The sequence below is a fragment of the Mustelus asterias genome, chromosome 16, assembly GCF_964213995.1.
Source record: "Mustelus asterias chromosome 16, sMusAst1.hap1.1, whole genome shotgun sequence".
Lineage (NCBI taxonomy): Eukaryota > Metazoa > Chordata > Chondrichthyes > Carcharhiniformes > Triakidae > Mustelus > Mustelus asterias.
In genome coordinates, this window is record NC_135816.1 from 32,543,501 (window position 1) to 32,566,597 (window position 23,097).

General features: G+C 43.7%; 2 protein-coding genes across 2 annotated transcripts in view; one reads left to right on the plus strand and one right to left on the minus strand.

Moving 5' to 3' along the window:
- The first annotated feature begins 299 nt into the window (after nt 1-299).
- Nucleotides 300-9,075, plus strand: camlg (calcium modulating ligand). Its single transcript, XM_078230868.1, has 4 exons — nt 300-543; nt 3,812-4,284; nt 6,900-6,965; nt 8,099-9,075. The coding sequence occupies exons 1-4, from the start codon at nt 381-383 to the stop codon at nt 8,288-8,290; spliced, it is 894 nt and encodes a 297-aa protein (XP_078086994.1). The 5' UTR covers nt 300-380; the 3' UTR covers nt 8,291-9,075.
- A 12,305-nt stretch (nt 9,076-21,380) lies between these two features.
- The window catches only part of LOC144505474 (RYamide receptor-like), a 69,819-nt gene continuing 68,102 nt past the window's right edge, over nt 21,381-23,097 (minus strand). Inside the window, exon 7 of the mRNA XM_078231582.1 lies at nt 21,381-22,512. Within this exon, the coding sequence (XP_078087708.1) occupies nt 22,496-22,512 (17 nt within the window). The 3' untranslated portion in view covers nt 21,381-22,495. The remainder of the gene's footprint in view (nt 22,513-23,097) is intronic.

A 23,097-nucleotide genomic window follows, 5' to 3' on the forward strand; every position in this document is an offset into this window, starting at 1 on the left:
AGCTGCGAGGCAGCAGTGCTAACCACTGTGCATTCTCCCCGTGTCTGCATGGGTTTCCCTCCGGGTGCTCCGGTTTCCTCCAAAGAGACGCTGGTTAGGGTGCATTGGCCATGCTAAATTCTCCCTCAGTGTACCCGAACAAGTGCCGGAGTGTGACAGCTGGGGGATTTTCACAGTAACTTAATTGCGGTGTTAACGTAAAAGCCTACTTGTAACAATAAATAAATAAACTTTAAAGCTGTATAACTGGTTAAAAAAAAAAGCAGGGGTGTGGATTTCCCATTGCCAAGAGCACCATCAGTGACAGGTGGTGAGGGCTGCTTGGCCACGTCATCAGAGTGCGCCGGCTGGCTGGCCGCCTGTCGCTCTCAGCGGGAGGGATGGAGAGTGGCGGCGGCGAGGAGGAGCAGCCTCAGCACCAACAGCAGCAGAGGAAGAAAATGACCTCGGAGCGAAGAAGAGCCGAGCTCCGCCGGAGGAAGCTGCTGCTGAACTCGGAGGAGCGGCTGAACCGAATCATGGGTTTCAGCAAGAGCGGGGCGGGTGAGTGGGAGTAGGGATTGCGGCCTGGTCCAGCCCCAAGCCCCCTTAGCAACCGGCTCAGCAGCAGCAGCGGCGGCGACAGGCAGCGCTCAGCGCAGACCCGGGGCGGCAATAAACACCGCGGGGGAGGGCATTATACACCTTTCTCTGTGTGTGTGTGTGCGCCCCGGCCGCTTCATCCCAGCAGCAACACCGATCAGCGCCAGACCCACTGTCCCAGTTCAACACAGTGCAGAACAAAGCACCAACCTCGAAACCCAGTCCAGCACCCACCTGAGGTCAAGGGCTGGGCGGGGGCCAGTCTGATCAGTTGCAGTTGTGCAAATGTGTTAAATCCTGGCACTGACATCCTAAAGGCGGTGGCGATGGGTTAGATTTTTAAAAAAATCATAATATAGAATGAAAATCAGCCCCGTACCCCTCATTTTGAATGATCAGTGTGGATGGTTGTGCTCGACCGTCCGGATGCGAGATAATAATAGATTGTTGCTGCAGGGATCAGAAAAAACATAGGTGTTTTTGCCTCGTCATTTTGCAGAGAGAAACCTCATTTGTGTGTGGCTGGAGGGAGCATGGGGTGGGGCAATATTTATTCCTACCTTCACTGGGTGCAAGATGAGTGTTTGAAGAGCAAGAGGATAGCCAGGGAGAGGGTTGGCCCACTCAAGGACAAGGGAGGGAATTTATGTGTGGAGCCAGAGGAAATGGGCAAGGTATGAAATGAGTACTTTGCGTCAGTATTCACCAAAGAGGAGGACTTGGTGGATGATGAGTCTGGGAAAGGATGTGTAGATAGTTTGTGTCATGTTGAGATCAAAAAGGAGGTATTGGGGTTCTTGAGAAACATCAAGGTAGACAAGTCTCCAGGACCTGATGGGATAGACCCCAGAATACTGACAGAGGCAAGAGAGGAAATTGCTGGGGCCTTGAGAGAAATCTTTGTATCCTCACTGGCTACAGGGGAGCTCCCAGAGGATTGGAGAATAGCCAATGTTGTTCCTTTGTTTAAGAAGGGTAGCAAGAATAATCCAGGTAATTACAGGCCGGTGAGCCTTACATCAGTGGTAGGGAAATTATTGGAGAGGATTCTTCAAGACAGGATTTATTCTCACTTGGAAATAAGTGGACGTATTAGTGAGAGGTAACATGGTTTTGTGAAGGGGAGGTCGTGTCTCACGAACTTGATCGAGTTTTTCGAGGAAGTGACGAAGATGATTGATGAGGGTAGGGCAGTGGATGTTGTCTACATGGACTTCAGTAAGGCTTTTGACAAGGTCCCTCATGGCAGACTGGTGCAGAAGGTGAAGTCGCATGGGATCAGAGGTGAGCTGGCAAGGTGGATACAAAATTGGCTTGGTCAAAGAAGACCGAGGGTAGCAGTGGAAGGGTGCATTTCTGAATGGAGGGCTGTGACAAGTGGTGTTCCTCAGGGATCAGTGCTGGGACCTTTGCTGTTTGTAATATATATAAATGATTTGGAGGAAAATGTACCTGGATTGATTAGTAAGTTTGCGGATGACACAAAGGTTGGTGGATTTGCGGATCGCGATGAGGACCATCAGAGGATACAGTAGGATATAGATCAGTTGGAGACTTGAGCGGAGAGATGGCAGATGGAATTTAATCCGGACAAATGTGAGGTAATGCATTTTGGAATGTCTAATACAGATAGGAAACATACAGTAAATGGCAGAACCCATAAGAGTATTGATAGGCAAAGGGATTTGGGTGTACAGGTACACAGGTCACTGAAAGTGGCAATGCAGGTGGAGAAAGTAGTCAAGAAGGCATACGGCATGCTTTCCTTCATCGGCCAGGGTATTGATTTTAAAAATTGACAAGTCATGTTGATGCTTTATAGAACCTTAGTGAGGCCGCACTTGGAATATAGTGTTCAATTCTGGTCGCCACACTACCAGAAGGATGTGGAGGCTTTGGAGAGGGTACAGAAAAGATTTACCAGGATGTTGCCAGGTATGGAGGGCATTAGCTATGAGGAGAGGTTGGAGAAACTTGTTTTTTTCTCACTGGAGCGACGGAGGTTGAGGGGAGACCTGATAGAAATCTACAAGATTATGAGAGGCATGGACAGAGTGGATAGTCAGAAGCTTTTTCCCAGGGTGGAAGAGTCAATTACTAGGGGGCATAGGTTTAAGGTGCGAGGGGCAAGTTTTAAAAGAGATGTACGAGGCAGATTTTTTACATAGAGAGTGGTGGGTGCCTGGAACCCGTTGCTGGGGGAGGTAGTGGAAGCGGATATGGTAGTGACTTTTAAGGGGCGCCTTGACAAGTACATGAATGAGATGGGAATAGAGGGATATGGTCCCCGGAAGCGTAGGGGGTTTTAGTTAAGTCGGGCAGCATGGTCGGTGCAGGCTTGGAGGGCCGAAGGGCCTGTTCCTGTGCTGTAATTTTCTTTGTTCTTTGTTTGTCAGAATATTGATTCTCAGATCACCACTTTTTATCACTGGTGGATTCCATTGCCATTCCAGTGGGACCAATGTAATCCTATTCTGGAAACTGACTGATCCATTTTTATCGACTGCTTTAGACTTAGATTGGTGGTTACTGATTTTTACTTAAACACACACGCGATTAGAGTGGCAATGGCAGTGTAAAGAAATTGAGTGTACATCGGAATACATAAAGTGCCTGCACCTCTGCTTCATTGTTTGTGATGTGGGACACAGGAGAGCAGATTATGTGCTGGTGAATCTCTGATAGATGTGGCAACCATATTACTATCGTTTTGGCTTGGCCACTAACTAGATGTAACAAATGAGTGACCAACTGTAGGTGAATATTAAGATTGCTTTTGCTAGCATTTACAATCATCTTCACATAAATAATCTTCAGAAACATTGCAGTAGTTTACATTAATTTTTTCTCGCAATGGGTAGTGCACTTAGTTAGACCCTTGCCCTTTTATCTCTGGGATGATTATATGAAAATCTCTTTGGTAACTGGCAGGGACCTATATAAAACTAATGCAGTCAGGAGCTCTTCTGAGGTTAAGAGTTAAGACACATTATTGTGGTAGAGTAAGTAATCGGAGTTATATTCTGCACCTAAACAGTGCATAATCTGATTTGGATTGGGCAAGGCTCGAGAATAAATTTACCCAAACTTCCAAGAATGGGTTACTGTAAAGAATTCAGAAATGTCCTGATGACTTAAAAACTCAACTCAGGTGAATGTTTCCATAGATTTTGAATGTTGCAGAAAGGAAAGATAAATATAATCTCTCCTATTCTTCCTCCTATTTCAGAAGAGGAAAACCGCGGAGACTCTCTTCCACCATATGAACTGGAGAAAACAGAGACACTGCAGAACTCGGGCCTTTCCAAACGAACTCCAGGAATTCCAAGTGAAACTACTGATGGCTCAGTGACATCCATTCATTATACCAATGGAACAGAGCTTCAAGGGCCATATTCTGCAGACAAAAGAGACTCGCTTAACAAAATTAATGAGGCTGACAATGATTTGGGTCCAGGTAGTCGGCACCTAGGTAAACCAGACATGCCAGCAGAGCAGGCCCAGCGTGCTCCACGCCGTGGTATTGAGCAGTACATATCACGATTTGATGAAGCGATGAAACTTAGAAATCAACTGATGAGTGAGAAATCTGGTCATGAGAATGGAGGCGGGAGTGAAGAGTTTGGCACATTCCGTGTTTTCCGATTAGTTGGAAGTGCTCTGCTAGCCTTACTGGTTAGAGTCTTTGTATGCAAATATCTGGTGAGTACCACAGCTGGTTTCCAATATAAAATATTTGTACATTTGAAGAGAGAATATTTTGATGTATACTAATATATTATGCTTGCAACTTTCCCGCATTGCTGCTTAGTAAGTCAAAGAGGCAGGGGCTGCTATCTCTTGTGGAAAAATGGACTAAAGTTTGCAAGAGGATCAAGTAAATATTTTGTAGACCATCCTCCAATCTCCTATTCCCTAGGGCAGCTTTTATGCAACCTGTCCTCATAATTCAACTCTTTAACCCCAATATCATTCTGGTGAAGATGTACTGCAGTCCCTCCAAGGTTGGTGTATCCTCCTTGAGCTGTGTTGCCTAGGATGGAATGCAGACTTGCAGATTGAGTTTGACCAAGACTCTTTACAAATGAAGCATAACTTTCTTCCCCTTGTATTCCAGCCACTTTAGGACAAAGTTTGACACTTATATGGTCTTTTTGATTGTACCTGCCCATTAGCTTTGTGAATTATGCATATGGATATCTATGCATTTGTTGCTCCACAGTTCCTAGAAAATTGTCTGTATTGGGTCAAGTGTGTGACCTCACACTTTTCTTGGTTTTGAACTCTTATTTGTCAGAGTTTTGCCTACTTTCCTCGTGCTACTATCTATACTGTTAGCTGTGTTTTTGAACTACGTGCCATTTGCAGCCTTGGGTATGCAACCTTTACCTGAATCGTTGACAAATAAAGTTGAAAGCTGAAACTCTAGTACAGATTTTTTTAGAAACTTAATTTGTCAAATCCCGCCAATCAGAGTATGTACTCCTTTATTCTGCACTCACTGAATTAATTTCCGGCAAATGTTGCAAGGTTACTTCTGATTCTGATTTTGTGCACTTTAGTTTTTGTCAATCTCTTGTGTGGTACCTTAGCAAATGCCTTTTGGAAATTTAAGCAAAATCTTTTATCTGGTATATGGCTTTAGTTTCATACTACATCTTTTCTTCTTTACTAAGCATTTGCAACTCTTTCTTAATCATAGTCTTTTGATGAACCATTTTAAATTTGACCTTCCCTTCCAACTTCAATTATTGTACAGACCAATTTCTACAGCAAAATGCATTTTTTTCAGTTCTGTGCATTTAACAAATAAGGGTGTAACTACCAAGAATAAATTGCATAATGTAATGTTTCTATCTTGAAACTTGACAATATTTTATTTGTCATATGTAATATGCTGTGTATTGTATTTTGATTATCACACTAAGTATTTTTTAGGATAAATGCCTCAGGAGAACTTGGGCTTTGATAGAAGTTTTCAGTTTCAGTAATTTTTCATTTGAATAGGGCTGGTTTAGAAACAAAAAATCCTGATATGCTCTGTGAATGGCCAGGTATACTTAAACAGAGATGCTTGCTGGGAGTTGTAAGGTGTTAATTTGAATCTCTTCTGCTTACTGAAATTAGTTTGAATGAACTCCTGAATAAGGCTTTTTCATAGACATTATTGTTATAGGTGTTTCGAACAGAAAATGTTAATAAAATAAATATTTAAACAGTCTCTTGGTAGTCCAGAACTTGAATATGACTGAAAAGAGACATTGCTGAAGCTTTTCATCTTGCATTCATCAGGACTAGCACAAAAATGCCAAATTTCAAATGATCACAGCAATTGATACTACACTCCGGAGGAGTGCTGAATAATTGGCAAGTTGATTCTAGCTGAGCGTGCCATGGAGAGCGCAGTAGGGAACTATAGGCTCACAATGCTTCTGGGCAATTCAAAAAGGCACAAGGTTGAAATATTTAATTTTCTGTAGTTTGTATTTTAATATATTGTTTGTTACAAACCTTATTTCCATGAATAAATTAATGACAAGCAAAGGAATTAAAAAATAACACTTCAGGCCAGTGGCCTTTTATCACTTTTGGGTTAAGGAAGTCAGTTTGTGTAACACTGGTGTGCAGGAACATTATGGACCACCTCTGGGATTTGTGAACTTTCAATAAAAGATTGAAATACTTGTACACCCCTAAACAGAGAGTAGCATTTATAATTGAGAGTTGGCTTTGCAGTAACCCAGCACTATTAGAACACCATGATATTTGAGGAACCACTTAATAGTAGAACCGAAAAAGTCCATTTCGGGAATTTTACTACGTTACAGAATCCCTAATCTAGTAAAAGTAAAAAAAAAGAGTCAGAAGTGAGTGGTGTTCGGTCGTATTCTGTGCAGTTGTTGCTACCTGCATGGGGAAATGTTCCCCTGCTATCAAGAAACAAGTATTGGATGTTCTGATTAATATCAAGAATTTGGTTACAAAACATTTGTCACTTGTTTGATTTCAGAAATAGAAGTAACCTTGATTCCTGATATATTTAAGTCTGTTTCTTCTGTCTGTGGAAATTCTGTAAGAGACTATTGTGGAAAAACTCATAATTAATGCATTGTATACAGGCAGTCACAAAACAAATCTGGAATAATTGTGAAAGTTCTGCAGTAGTTGTGCAGTTACCATAAGTCGTGCTTATAAATTTTACAGTGAACAGCTCAAAACATTGCTGATTTTTTAATAATTATGCTGTAAATTTTGCCTCATTAATGTTATTAATGCTTTTAGTGTTAACATGATTTTATTTGTCAAATATTTTACAGGCCATTTTTGCTCCATTTCTGACTCTTCAACTTGCGTATATGGGCTTGTCAAAGTACTTTCCGAAGGTAACATTTAAGTCTTGAATTGTTGTATAATTAATTATATACGACCTGCACTGTCTGATTCTATGAAAATCAAGTGTCAAGTGTGCTGACCTTAATCTCCAAGCTTTAAGCATACATTTGGAACATCAGTTGGTGAAAAGACCAACTTTTTATTAGAAAACACTGCTAAAGTTTAATTTTTCTAGTTATAACAGCCAGAACTAGCAGCCAAATTTCAGATTGGATGGAAGAGAAGGAAGTAAAATGATCCACTGCTCCAATTCAGAATGTCCTTAAGCAATTTTGATTCTTGCATTCTAGTTTTTGCTCTGATTCTTTCTCTCTGTTACTTATTGACCTCTCAAAGTATAGAAACAAGTTTTAAAACAATATTTTCCATTCCTAAATGTTCAGAATATTCCCACACTATCAACATTCTGGGAGTTACCATTGACCAGAAACTGAGCTGGACTAGTCATATAAATACTGTGGCTGCAAGAGCAGATCAGAGGCTAGGAATTCTGTGGCATGTAATTCACCTCATGACTCTCCAAAGCTTGTCCACCATCTACAAGGTGCAAGTCAGGAGTGTGATCGAATACTCTCCACTTTCCACAACCTCTACCATCTAGAAGGACAAGGGCAGCAAATACCTGGAAACACCACCACCTGCAAGTTCCCCTCCCAAGTTGCACACCATCCTGACTTGGAAATCTATCGTCGTTTCTTCACTGTTGCTGGGTCAAAATCCTGGAACTCCCTCCCTAACAGCACTGTGGGTGTATCTACATCACATTTCAAGAAAGCAGCCCACCACACTTTCTCAAGGACAATTAGAGATGAGCATTTAAATGCTGACCCAGCCAGTGATGCCCACACCCTGTAAATAAATAAAAAGTGGACTTCACTGCATTGTTATTTGGTTAGCCCTGGCAGATAACATGAGGATTAATAATGACCTTAATTGAAACAATCTACATTAGAGATTAATGCTACCGTTTACTCTGATTTTGGTAAATGTATAAGTTGTAGGGCCACAAGGAACTGGTGTCATTTTGTCACCGCACCACCCCAGAGTTAAGTGACTACAATAATGTACGAGATATTTAATTTGGAGGAAAAATATTGATAACTATAAATCTGCTCCATCATAGAGTGAAAAGAAGGCAAGGACGACGGTATTGACTGCTGCCCTGCTTCTGTCAGGAATCCCTGCTGAGGTCATCAATCGCTCCATGGATACGTATGGGAAAATGGGCGATGTGTTTGCAGATCTCTGTGTCTATTTTTTCACCTTTATCTTTTCTCATGAAGTAATTGTTTTTATTGGTGTTGATTTGCCTTGACATCATTGGGCATGGGAAGGGAAGGAAACAACAATAGTACAAGCTGTGTTTCATCTAACATTTCCAGCAGACAGTTTCCGCTGTCTGTGCCATTCTTCAGTCTTAATGGGCATTGGATCTTTCAGGCTGTTGCAGGCTCTCGAATTCTTTTCTGGGTCACCCCTGTCCTGAAACGTTTGGGGAAAAAAAAATTTAACAGACAAAAATGAATTGTTACAAGCTTTGGAAACTGTTATTCAGAAATTCCAACTCTTCATATTGGTGTTTCTTAACTAAGAAAATCAAGAAACATTTTTCTGTAACTTTAATATGCAGAAAGCTGTGCTCAAAATGTACAAGAAGTCTCATGTTTGTGTCTGTATATATACATATATGACATGCATTTTTTACCTCTATGCTTATAAGCCATCTATAGTACAAAAGGTACTGTAAGTCAAATTACAGAGGTACAACAAAAAGCATTTAGCATAGAAATTTTTCTTTTATTTTGAAAAGTTAACATTCTTAGCTGAATACTATTATAGCCTACTTGCCTGACATCCATCTGCACTGGTTTGACACCATGCTTTATGAGCAAGAATCCACTGTCCAGTGTGTTTGTTACTTTATCTTTAATTGCGACATGCTGTGATTAAGTTATTTGACCCATGTTTTGTATTTATTAGATTATCTTATTTGTAGACACTTGTTGGCTACTATGCGTTTCCTGTGAGTTGTTGAAGAGCAGAGTGAACATTTTATCGTGTAATTTAATATTCATTAAAAGTTAAATGTCTAACACTTTATATGTTTGTTCTAAATATTAATGCAAGTCTATCCCAAAAGTGACACAGTTGTAAAAGGTCATTTGACAACTGAAAGATCACCTCCTGATTTCACCCTTATCCATCTATGCAGTGTTGGAAATTAATGAATTTTTCATTTAGGCAATCCACACTTCTCCAAAAAAGGGACAGGATGAATTAGCGAGATAGACATAAAGTAGACATCATTGAATTTGTCCCACGCAATGTAAGTGTTTGTTTTGTATGGGAAGGACAAACTGCTCATTTTCTTCTGTTTTAGTAGTTTTTAAGCCCAAATATTGAACAAAGAACAATACAGCACAGGAACAGGCCCTTCGGCCCTCCAAAGTATCAAAAAGAGATCTTGAGTAAAATCCCATTTTAGATCATTCATATTTCCTCTGACTGGATGTCCAATTTTTTTTTTTCAAAATGGTGTCTTCTGCTGACAGTTAGTGCCAGAAGACAATTTCTTTTTGTAGGTTATTTGATTATGAGGCATCACATCAAGCCCTAGTCTTCTCCTCGCATGCTATTCTCACATTTCCAGCAGTGGTCACTGGACAATTCAGGAACTCTATCCATAATGAGGTGGGTGATGGGGAAATGAGTGAACAATGATAAGACGGGGAATGTACATATTATGTAGCCAAAAAATAGTCATGCATATTTACAGATGCAACATATATACTCAAAATGTCCTAAACAAGGTGAAAGGTGGAATTTTAGTGTACCCAGTTTTGCCAAAGCTCAGGGTAGAGGTGGTGGGCAGTGGTAAACAGTCCCAGTTTTCATCTTGCAAAGGAACTTTTTATGATGCAGAGGGATTCTGCCATACCCAAGGCATTTTTGCAGAACTAGCACCACCTGAGAGAGGACCTTGTGAAAAAGATTTCTGCTTCCTTGTAGGAACCCTTTAACATCCTGTCAGGAAGATGGAGCAAAACTGATCAAGTGTGGAAGAATAGCATTGTCAAGTTTCTGGCATTATGCCCAGAATAGGGGATCATGGCTATTAGCATTTTTTTTAAAAACCCTTCTATCCTGGGGTAAATGAAACCAACTGCAGTATTTACAGCTGTGGCTTTGGCTAAAATTGACTAATAACACAGCCTGAGGGTCTTCCTAATGTGTCCATAATAGTATCACACCACATGTTGCTTCCCACTACTTGGGTAGAGTTGTTATAGGATGTTTGACACACCAACACTGCTAAATCAAAACTGTATTTTGACCTTTTTCTCCTATTTAGAAGGCATCAGTTCCTCCTAAGATACAGTTTCCATGGATGCATTGTGTAGTTCATGACAGTTCATTTGTGAGCCCAGTTTTTAACTGCAGTGGGCTGATTGCATCCTTACATTCCTAAACACAGACACTTTGCAGCAGGGAGTGACACCAGACATTCTGCCATACCCCCTTTTCTGGACTAGAGGTACAAGATAAACGGATAGTGCCTCTCCTGCTGACATGGGTTCAGATCAGCTAATTCAGCAGGCTAAGGAGAGAGGTGGGTGAGAAACTTGTGACATTGTGATCTTTATAGTTCAGTTGCATGGTGAGCCATACAATTGGAAGAGGCTCACCTCAGGTTTCAGCCCAACTGAATGAACCCAACCATACAAAATACATTGTATCCATTGTATTCATTCATTAGTCAATTTTTAAAAATGTCTAAAGAAAATTATAAAATTAAAGCCACCTTTATGCTAATCAAATAGCTTGGGTGGTAGAATTCCCAATATTTAAGTTGCTTGCCAGTTATTACCTGTACTTTTCTCTTTAGTCATTGCATTATTCTGTTTAGACACTTGACAAATGTTTAACCGCCCAGAACAAGTTTACCATCATACAATTGCAGTTTTTAGTTTTAAGTACAGCTTACTAAGAACGCAAGGGTTTGACACACAAATCAGAATCAGCATCTGTCACATTAAGTTTGGGTATTTAAAGCTTTTGAAGGAATAGTGTCGGAATACTAGCATATAATAAGTTTTGTTTTCAAATTATTTCACCTTTCACGCTTTCCTTGCACCCCTCTCACTTCCCAGTCTTTGTCCAACATTGATCTGAATGCCAGCTCTCCATGAACTTTAGATTCACTGACTCCAGACTGGAAAATGAACTTGGAGCCCCTGGATGCAACCAAACTGATTAAACATTCCAAACTCTACTGCCCCGTTGCTTTTCCTGTTCCTTATTGCTAATTTATTTGTTCATGGGTTGTGGGCATCGAAGGCTAGGTCAGCATTTATTGCCCATCCCTAATTGCCCTTGAATCGATGGTGGTGAGCTGCCTTCTTGAACCACTGCAGTCCATGTGTTGTAGGGACACCCACCGTGCTGTTTGGAGTGGAGTTCCAGGATTTTGACCCAGTGACAGTGAAGGAGCAGTGATGTGGTTCTAAGTCAGAATAGGTATGTGCCTTGCAGGTGGCGATGTTCCCATGCATCTGCTGCCCTTGTCCTACATAGCACCTTCCAGATCTGCAATCTCAAATACTATCAAAGGAGCCGTGTTGAGTTGCTGTTGTGCATCTTACAGATGGTGCACACTGATGCCACTGTATCCAGAAGATTAGATACATGTCCAGATTTTCAAACAATCCTCCAATATCTCTCCTCAGCAGCTAAAGAGTGCTTTATGATAATCATTATCACAAGCTCAATTCTGGCTTTGCCTAACATCCACTTGCACCATCCTAACACATCTCATGCCCCATTACCAGATGAAATTATACCAAAACGTGGCAGAATGTTGGTCCTGGCCTGAAAAGCAGAGGGTGCCAGTAGGAGATGTTAGCACCTTGGCTCAGCTTATGATCTCCATGTCTGAGGGCATAAACTCCATGGTGCAGGCACTGGTGCGAATCCACAACTGTCAACGCCAGAGGATGGCAGTTCTTCTGGATCTCACTTCAGCTGCCCCTCCATTCCATGGAGGAGCACAAGAGTTCCCAGGAACCCAAAGAGAAGAGGTTCGGCTGCTGTATAATCCGGGGCCCTCCAGCCAGGAGACACTGGGTGTCTCCAGTTCATCTGACACCCCCTTCCCTGTGAGTGGTACACCTCCAGTTCTGACACCGAGGGGGGGCAGCAGTCATAAGAACATAAGAAATAGGAGCCAGAGTAGGCCATGTAGCCCCTCGAGCCTGCTCCGCCATTCAAAAAGATCATGGCTGATCTGAAGTGGATCAGTTCCACTTACCCGCCTGATCCCCATAACCCCTAATTCCCTTACCGATAAAACATCAAACATCCATGCTTGGCCTGGATGGACCCTCAAGATCCCAGCCCCCGAAGGGACATGCACCAAGGTCATCTCAGGCAAAAGGACGTGAAAGTCAGCTGTGGTTGCTGGGGATACACATAGAAGGAGCATGAGGGTGAAGAAGATTAAGAAATTGCAAGCACTTAGTGGGCACGGGTGAATATGGATATGAGTGTAGATAGGTCACCATTTTGTATTGAATATTTGGCATTGCATTTCTCTTCGTTCACCCACAGAGCCTCCACCCTATCTGTTTATGCAACCATGCCAAGGGGAACCACTGCACTCATCCAGCATCTCATCCCTGTGGCGTGTGAGAATGGCAGTGCTATGTCTCTCCTACACTGGTGACGCAGTAAGGAAGCGCTGCTGCTGGCATGTCCCTTAGCTCTGGAGCCCATCCCCCAACCCCCATCCGCATGGAATGGTGAATCCCCTCGCTCCCCTCCATCAAAACACACCCCTCTCATCTATAACAGTGTTCTCTAGAGATCACAAGGCCAAGGGCTGTCGAGGTGCTGCCAGGCTGCCAACTAAATGACAGTGCTTTTTGACTGCACACCATTTAATGGTATAATCACTAGTGAGGATATGCTGTGGTGGCTGTTCAGCCAAGTGTTTTCCTCTTGTGGCAAATGAGGCAGAGCTGAATGGTGAGGCCAGCAATTAGAATATTCAGCTCATTCCAAGAGGGCATCCTGTTTGTCCCAGATCATAGGAGCTGCTGAGCTGAGCAACCTTCCATGATTCATTGAAATCTGCCATTATACGCAAGATCCCTGACATTTGGTTTTGGCCTCCAGGCAGCCTCTTCTCTTTGTCCTCACACTGCGTGGGTTCCAATCACCTCCCTTGAGTCTGAGGTCCTTCAGTCTGCATGAGGGAAGAAGCAGCCCATTCCTGATTCCCCTACTGTGCCCTGACAGCCCAGCCTCACATGGGATCCCTCCAGGGTAACTCACAGTCACCCCCAGTGCTGAGCCTCTTGTTTTCAAGCCCTCCTACCTTTTGGCCAGCCCCCACTAAGGAAGGGCACTCCCTCATCTGCGATATGGACAGGTACCCAGGAAGGAGGATACAGGAAGCGCTGCTTACATACCAGGGAAGATAAGTGACCCCTGTGGATCCTTCACCTCAATATGGCAATTGTGGGATTCCCACTCCCCAGCTGCGGGTTGCACTTATCTGTGCCCCCACGTCCTCTCCAGTGCCCCCTGAGGATGCTGGCTGCCTGAGCGCTCACCTCTGAAATCCCCATTGGAGGTGAAAGCACCAGGTTCACACTTATGTAGAGCTGCTGTAGATGGCACTAGTGAGACGGCACGCCAGCATTCACTGACTATCCAGTGAAGGGGGAGGTCCCAGAGAGAATGTTTGCTAGTGACAGGCTAATGTACTAAAACAAGCTTTCTGCTGTCTGGTGGCGTGTTTCGTGCTATTCCACCAGCAAGGGGCCAGTAAAATCAGAAACTCGATGGTGTGTATCATGCTCTCCGGATTTTGAGTGTGTACCGCCATTCCCGCAGATGGAGAGTGCGGCCACAAAATTGGCCCAGCCATCTGGAAAGGAAACCCAATTGTAGTATCTACCAGATGAAATCAGTAAACTCAATCTGGGACCTTCCTGGTCTGTCTGAATAAATTCATTTATCCACTTAACCATCAGGTAAGAGATTTATCCTTTTAAACAGGCAGTATTTGACCAAGTATGGCATCAAGAAGCCCTGGAAAACTGGAGTCAATGGAAATCAGAGGAAAACCCTCCACTGGTTGGAGTCATACCTGGCACAAAAGATGGTTGTGGTGTTGGAGGTCAATCATCTCAGCTCCACAACATCACTGCAGGAGCTGTTCAGGATGGTGTCCAAGGACCAAACATCTTCAGCTGCTCCACCAATGACCTTCCTCCCATCATAAGGGTAGCAATCAAGTGCTACCTTGTGGGGATGATTGCACAATGTTCAGCACCATTTGTGACTCCTCAGATACTGAAGCAGTTCATGTCCAAATGCAGCAAGACCTGGACAAAATCCAAGCTTGTGGCAAGTAGCATTCGCATCACACAAAAGCCAGGTAAAGACCAACTCCAGTAAAAGAAGATCTAACCATCACGCCATGACATTCAATGGCATTACCCAACTGTCAACATGTTGGGGTTACCAGTGGCCAGAAACCAAACTGAACTAGCCATATAAATACTGTGGTTACCAGAACAGGTCAAAGGCCAGGAATCCTGCGGCGAGTAACTCACCTCCTGACTCCCCAAAGCCTGTCCACCATCTATAAGGCACAAGTCAGGAGTGTAATTGAATACTCGTCACTTGCCTAGATGAGTGCAGCTCCAACAACACCCAGGAAGCTCGACACCATCCATGACAAAGCAGCCCACTTGATTGCTTCCCTTTCCACAAGAACATAAGAACATAAAAACATAAGAAATAGGAGCAGGAGTAAGCCATCTAGCCCCTCGAGCCTGCCCCGCCATTCAATAAGATAATGGCTGATCTGAAGTGGATCAGTTCCACTTACCCGCCTGATCCCCATAACCCCTAATTCCCTTACCGATCAGGAATCCATCTATCCGTGATTTAAACATATTCAACGAGGTAGCCTCCACCACTTCAGTGGGTAGAGAATTCCAGAGATTCACCACCCTCTGAGAGAAGAAGTTCCTCCTCAACTCTGTCCTAAACTGACCCCCCTTTATTTTGAGGCTGTGCCCTCTAGTTCTAGCTTCCTTTCTAAGTGGAAAGAATCTCTCCACCTCTACCCTATCCAGCCCCTTATTATCTTATAGGTCTCTATAAGATCCCCCCTCAGCCTTCTAAATTCCAACGAGTACAAACCCAATCTGCTCAGTCTCTCCTCATAATCAACACCCCTCATCTTCGGTATCAACCTGGTGAACCTTCTCTGCACTCCCTCCAAGGCCAATATATCCTTCCGCAAATAAGGGGACCAATACTGCACACAGTATTCCAGCTGCAAGTATTCAATCCCTCTACCACCGACGAACAGTGACAGCAGTGTGAACCATTTGCCAAATGCACTGCAGGAACTCACCAAGGAACCTTATGCAGCACCTTCCAAACCCGCAACCATTACCATCTAGACGAACAAGAGCAGCAAACACCTGGTGTAGTTGAGAATTCTGATTAATTCTAAATACCCAACATGAGGATAATTAGCAACTAATGTTTGAATCTGTGGTTTGAGAATAATGCAAAATATTTGAGTAACATATTAATAATGTCTCTAAGAAATGAATTTATAATATGCCAATAAAATGGAAGATGTATTCATGAAGGATACCAGCACAAGTCAGGCACAAATTATGCAAATTATGATCGCTTGGGGATAGCGATCATAACTCTATCTCCTTTATGCTTGCATTGGAAAAAGAGAGGATCAGGCAAGCTAGGAAAGCATTTATATGGAGTAAGGGGAAATATGAAGACATAAGGCAGCAAATTAGAGGAGTAAATTGGAAGGCGGTATTCTCGGGGAAATGTACTGAAGAGGGTGGCAGTTTTTCAAGGAATGTCCGTCTAGAGTTCTACAAGACAACATTCCGAGCAGACAGGGAGGAGTTGGTAGGTTAAAGGAACCGTGGTGAATGAAAGCTGTGCGGGACCTAGTCACGAAGAAAAGGAAAGCATACAAAAGGTTCAGAGAGCTTGGCGAAGATAGGGATCTAGATGAGTATACGGCTTGTAGGAAGGGACTAAAGAAGGAAATTAGGAGAGCCAGAAGGGGTCACGAGAAGGCCTTGGCAGGTAGGATTAAGGAAAACCCTAAGGCGTTCTACAAATATGTGAAGGGTAAAAGGATGAGACGTGAAGGAATAGGGCCTATAAAAGGTGAAGGCAGGAAAATCTGTACGGAACCAGTAGAAATGGCAGAGGTGCTTAATGAGTATTTTGCCTCGGTTTTCACAGAGGAGAGGGACATGGGTGGATGTACTGCGGGCTTGCGGTGGACTGAAAAGATTGAGTATCTGGACTTTAACAAAGAGGTTGTGCTGGAATCTTTGAATGGCATGAAGATAGATAAGTCGCCGGGTCCGGATGGGATGTACCCCAGGTTACTGTGGGAGGCGAGGGAAGAGATTGCAGAGCCTCTGGCGATAATCTTTGCGTCGTCAATGGAGACGGGAGAGTTGCCAGAGGATTGGAGGATTGCGGATGTGGTTCCTATTTTCAAGAAGGGGAATAGGAATAGCCCAGGAAATTACCGACCGGTGAGTCTAACCTCAGTGGTTGGTAAGCTGATGGAGAAGATCCTGAGGGACAAGATTTATGAGCATTTAGAGAGGTTTAGTATGCTCAAGAATACTCAGCATGGCTTTGTCAAAGGCACATCGTGCCTTAGGAGCCTGGTGGAGTTCTTCGAAAATGTGACTAAACACATTGACGAAGGGAAAGCGGTAGATGTGGTTTATATGGATTTTAGCAAGGCATTCGATAAGGTCCCCCATGCAAGGCTCCTAGAAAAAGTGAGAGGGCATGGGATCCAAGGGGCTGCTGTGGATCCAGAACTGGCTTGTCCAAAAAAGGCAGAGAGTGGGTATAGATGGGTCTTTTTCTAAATGGAGGTCGGTCACCAGTGGTGTGCCCCAGGGATTTGTTCTGGGACCCTTGCTGTTTGTCATTTTCATAAATGATCTGGATGAGGAAGTGGAGGGATGGGTTGGTAAGTTTGCTGACGACACGAAGGTTGGTGGGGTTGTGGATAGCCTGGAGGGATGTCAGAAGTTATAGAGGGACATAGATAGGGTGCAAGACTGGGCGGAGAAGTGGCAGATGGACTTCAACCCAGATAAATGCGCCGTGGTCCATTTTGGCAGGTCAAATGGGATGAAGGAGTACACTATAAAGGGAAAGAGTCTTAGTACTGTAGAGGATCAGAAGGACCTTGGGGTCCGGGTCCATAGGACTCTAAAGTCGGCCCCACAGGTGGAGGAGGTGGTTAAGAAGGCGTATGGTGTGCTGGCCTTTATCAATCGAGGGATTGAGTTTAGGAGCCCGGGGATAACGATGCAGCTATATAAGACCCTCGTCAGACCCCACTTGGAGTACTGTGCTCAGTTCTGGTCGCCTCATTACAGGAAGGATGTGGAAAAGATTGAAAGGGTGCAGAGGAGATTTAGTAGAAGAACAGTAGAACAGTAGAACAGTACAGCACAGAACAGGCCCTTTGGCCCATGATGTTGTGCCGAGCTTTATCTGAAACCAAGATCAAGCTATCCCACTCCCTATCATCCTGGTGTGCTCCATGTGCCTATCCAATAACCGCTTAAATGTTCCTAAAGTATCTGACTCCACTATCACTGCAGGCAGTCCAATGATGTTGCCTGGATTGAGTGGCATGCCTTATGAGGATAGGCTGAGGGAGCTTGATCTTTTCTCCTTGGAGAGACGTAGGATGAGAGGGGACCTAATAGAGGTATATAAGATGTTGAGAGGCATAGATCGGGTGGACTCTCAGAGGCTTTTTCCCAGGGTGGCAATGGCTGCTACGAGAGGACACAGGTTTAAGGTGCTGGGGGGTACGTACAGGGGAAATGTTAGGGGGAAGTTTTTTACACAGAGGGTGGTGGGCGAGTGGAATCGGCTGCCGTCAGTGGTGGTGGAGGCAAACTCAATTGGGTCTTTTAAGAGACTCCTGGATGAGTACATGGGACTTAATAGGATGGAGGGTTATAGGTAGGCCTAAAAGTTAGGGATATGTTTGGCATAACTTGTGGGGCCGAAGGGCCTGTTTTGTGCTGTAGTTTTTCTATGTTTCTAACAAAGTAAATTACCCATGTATATCCAGGCCAGGGGATAATGCCAAATGATAAAGGCACCTTCATTGCTATTAGAGTTGGTTTAAACTGGTTAGAGAAATGCTGAATCATAAGAAGCCATTTTTGGGAGAGAACTTCTGTAAAATGGACAGACGAATGACAGATCAATATTTCAAGTGTCATATTATGATTCAAGCATCAAAATTATCACAAATAGATTGACATGTTGATTATTAAATTAAACTCTGTAAATTAATTACTTGGGTGTATTTTGAGATAATTGAGATAACTAAAATGTTTAATTGACCAAGCTTCTGGTACGGAAACAGAGATCTGTGGAGAAAACTCAGTGGTGCTGTTGTGTCATTGAGCCTATCTTGGATCTCTCCTTTGGCCGAAGTCTTTGTTTGTGTGTCTATTGGATGTTTTTTGTTTTGTAGTTTCTATGTTTTAATAAAACTAATTTTAAAAATAAAATGTTATTATGCTTTGAAGACTGAGTTTCATTTACCTTTGCAAAAGTTTACTTATCAAAGTTGCTTTTTAGAACTTTCCAAAGTAATCCAGCCACCAAAATAGAATGCCCCATGTCACCTGGGAATATCACCAACTGGAAGTTCCCAGCCACACAAATGCCAGGCAATGACCATCACCAATAAGAGACACTCGAACTACCCCTTAACATTCAATGGTGTAACCATCACTGAATCCCCCAATGTCAACATCCTTGGAGTTACCATTGACGAAAAATTCAACTGGACTCGCCATATAAACACAGTGGCTACAAGAGCAGATCAGAGATGAAAAACTCACCTTCTGGCTCCCCAAAGTCTATCCACCATCTACAAGGCACAAATCAGGAGTGTGATGGAATACTCCCCACTTGCCTGGATGGGTGCATCTCCAACAACCCTCAAGAAGCTTGACACCATCCAGGACAAAGCAGCCCACTTGATTGGCACCACAAATATTCACTCCCACCACCAATGCTCGGTAGCAGCAGTGTATTATCTGAAAGATGCACTGCAGCAAAAAGCCTTGGACAGCACCTTCCAAACCCACGACCACTTCCATCTAGAAGGACAAGGGCAGCAGATACATGGGAACACCACCACCTGCAAGTACCCCTCCAAGCCACTCCCATCCTGACTTGGAAATATATCGCTGTTCTTTGCAGTCGCTGGAATTCCCTCCCTAACGGCATTATGGGTCAAGCCACAGCACATGGACTGCAGCGATTCAAGAAGGCAGCTCACCACCACCTTCTCAAGGGCAACGGGAGACGGGCAATAAATACTGGCCAGCCAGCAATGCCCATGTTCCATGAATTAGAAAAAAAATCACTCACCATCCTGAGTTGGAAGTATATTGCTGTTCCTTCATTGTCCCTAGAATTCCCTGACAGCACTGTGGGCGTACCTACACCACAGAGGACTGCAGTGGTTCAAGAAGGCAGCTCACCACCATCTTCTCAAGGGCAACTTGGGATGGCCAATATAAATATTGGTCTAGCCAGTGATGTCCACATCCCGTAAAATGAATCGAAAAAAAAATATTCTTAAGGTAATTTCACAGCCCCTCTTGGTAAGTGTCATTTTTTACCAATGCTCTGCCAATATGACTGCCAAAATCTCACTCTCCAATCATACAACACAAGATTTAATAAGGCTGTAGTTATTCCATCGTAGGGGATGGCACTGTGTAGAATATTCTGAGTGGGCATTTTGGAGTTTATGTTGCTCTTGCATTAAAGTGATGTTGGTAAAGGAAGCTCTGTATATGTTTTCTGAAACTTGGAAGATGAATGGTGATGAAGATTTTTTTCCTGCAAGTTTAAGAAGCAACTTCTGCACATGCAGCTGATACAAAACTTAAAGAAAGAAGGCAATCTTGTGTGATTTCACTTACACTGGGGACGATTTTGCCATTTCTGTTCTAAGTGCTGGCAGACTTGAAACCGGGAGAGTTTCAGAACCGTTTTTTTGGGTGTGTTTTCCAGCCCCCCCCCATATGCACTCTGCCCCATATGCACTCCCCTGCTAGTGCAGGCTGCCTGAAGCAGCTCCATCCTCCGCAATCGCGGGGGCCTGTAGCCCGAGATGCAACACCCTGCTGCCCCCCCCTGCTGCCCAGACCGATCGTGGACCCGCCACTCTCCCCGCACTGATCGCAGACCCGCCGTCCTCCCCCCACCGATCACGGACCTGCTGCCCTCTCCCTACTGATCCCTGCAGAGTGGCAGCGGGCCCCCTCTCTCTCCCTTCCCCCCCCCACTGATAGCTGCAGAGTGGCAGGGGCTCACTCTCCCTCCCTGACCCCCACCAATCCCTGCAGAGTTGCAGGGGGCCCCCTCTCCCTCCCTGCACCCCCCTCCCCCCCAACCCTCCTCTGATCCGTGCAGAGTGGCAGCGGGCCCCTCCCCCATTAGCCCCTCCCCCACATTAGCCCTTCCCCATTGGCCCTGTCTCCATTAGCCCCGCCCCCCCGGCACTGCATGGTGGCCATTGCCCACATGGTGGGCATTGACCCAGTTCCAGTCTGGCACTGCCCAAGGGGCACCCCCCCTTGCCCTCGGCCTCCCCGGGGAACCTCAATGGCCTCCGGTTCCACTGGCGAGGCCAAGTCGACTATTCCCCATTCATGGGGAGCATGTCTATTCCTTGCCGGCAAAAACCTTTCCCGACAAGGTCATAAGGGGGGGGCGGGCCCAGACGATTGAGCACCGGGCTCATTAAGCAGATGTAGAACAGCATTAAAATAAACTTACATATATTAACCTGCCTCCCGCCCATTCCTGGCGAGAGGCTGACTGCGCTGGAAATCCGGCGCTTGTAAAATGGCGCTGGTTACGAAAACCTTCGACAATTGTGCTAAGCACTTTATGCCAGACTTTGCCACTGCGTCGCACCCGAAAACAGGCGCAACATGATGGTAAAATCGCCCCCATTGATTCTAATTTGCATCTACAGCATTCTACAACCGTGGCTCTAACTTAAGTATGATTAAACTTATTAAAATTGTGCATCTATTTTTTAAAAATCGTGCCAATAAACTAAAAGCATTGGGTCGTCCCAGAATTAATGCTTCCTTGTAACAATGCTTGGTGACATGGTGTAACTGTAGCATAACTATTTTATTGGAATTGAAAGTTCATTTCTTTGAATGAAGATGATATTCTGTCAATTGTGGGTTGACAATATAATAGTCATCTCACATTTACTTATTTATTGAACCCTGCAACTCAGCCAGAATGATAAATCTGTTTATTTAAAAAAATCTGATTTAGTATGTTATAAACATTTCTGCCAGTGAGAAACAAGGCTTAGAGTACAGTAGCATCGTGATTATGTCACCGGACTAGTATTCCAGAGGCTTGTGTTAATGGTCTGGACAAGAGTTCCAATCCCACCATGGCAGGTAGGGAATTTAAATTCAATTCATTAAATAAATTATAAATGTGGAACAGAACAAAAACTAGCATCATTAGCGGCGGTCATGAAACAATTGGATTGCTGTAAATAAATGTCTGGTTTGTGAACATCTTTTGTGGAACAAAATTACCTGGTCTGCCCTTCTGGATTGGCCTGAATGTGACTCCAAATCAATAACTCTTAACTACCCTCTGAAATGGCCAAGCAAACCACTCGAGTGTATTCAAGAAGACAGCTCTCCACTACCTTCTCAAGGATGGGTATTAAATACTGGGGCTATGCCCACACACCTCGTAAATGAATAAAATATATAAGGTTTGGGTGATGTCAATAAAACTCATCATTTGAGCCCTTCCATTAAATGACAGCCTTGTTGATCACTTAAGGTAATCATTCTACAGTACCAACATATACAGGTGAGTATAAACGGCACAATGATGTTACACAGTAATTATTGATTGCCTCTAGATTGTTTCTTTGTTCCACTTACTTGGTCATTAAACTAGGGACAAACTACCAACAAACACTGAAGAAAATGTAACATTTTACACTGTTTAAAAATATGCTTTTTTTTAAATTAGAGAAACAGATAACATGCAGAATCAGTCTACATTTTCCACACGTATCAAGTCAATACAATTTGATTTTGTATGTATCCGAGTCTAAAGCATGAAACGCATTCCTTTCCAAGTGAAGTGACGCTACTGCTTTGGTAATCTTGCCATTTAGCTGGCCTCTTCCCATTCGAATTTCCAGGTTCTCTTTCCTTTTTGAATGCTGGATACATTTTCTCATTTTGTACAAAAATCACGATTCCCCTGTGTTGCTGGCGTTAACTTCACCTGGTACAACTCCGATGGAAGATCAAATAATATTCATCTATGTGTAAAGCATTCATTGGGATCCAGGACAATTGGTTAGATTTAAATGTCACATCACGGAAGTAGCTAAAAAAAAATAAAAAGATGTTGATCAAACGTGGTTGTGGCTACATGGAAGTTTTGATAAAAGCACAAGAAATAGGAGCAGGAATAGGCCATGCTGCCACTTGAACCTGCTTTGTCATTCAGTGAGATCATGGATAATGTTCCACCTCAAATTTATTTTCTTAGTCTAGTCCCATATCCCTCGATTCCCTGAGTGTTAAACTATTTATCGATCACCATCTTGAATGTACTCAGTAAACTGAGTAACCGCAGCTGTTGGGGGTAGAGAGTTTCACAGGTTTATAATGTTCTGAAGGAATATCTCCTCATCTCAAACCTAAAAGGTCAACATTTTATCCTGAGGCTATGCCCCCCCTATAGAACTCATAGAATAACTCATAGAACTCATAGAAACCCTACAGTGCAGAAGGAGGCCATTCGGCCCATCGAGTCTGCACCGACCACAATCCCACCCAGGCCCTACTCCCACATATTTACCCGCTAATCCACGCATCTCAGAACTCTAAGGGGCAATTTTTAACCTGGCCAATCAACCTAACCCGCACATCTTTGGACTGTGGGAGGAAACCGGAGCACCCGGAGGAA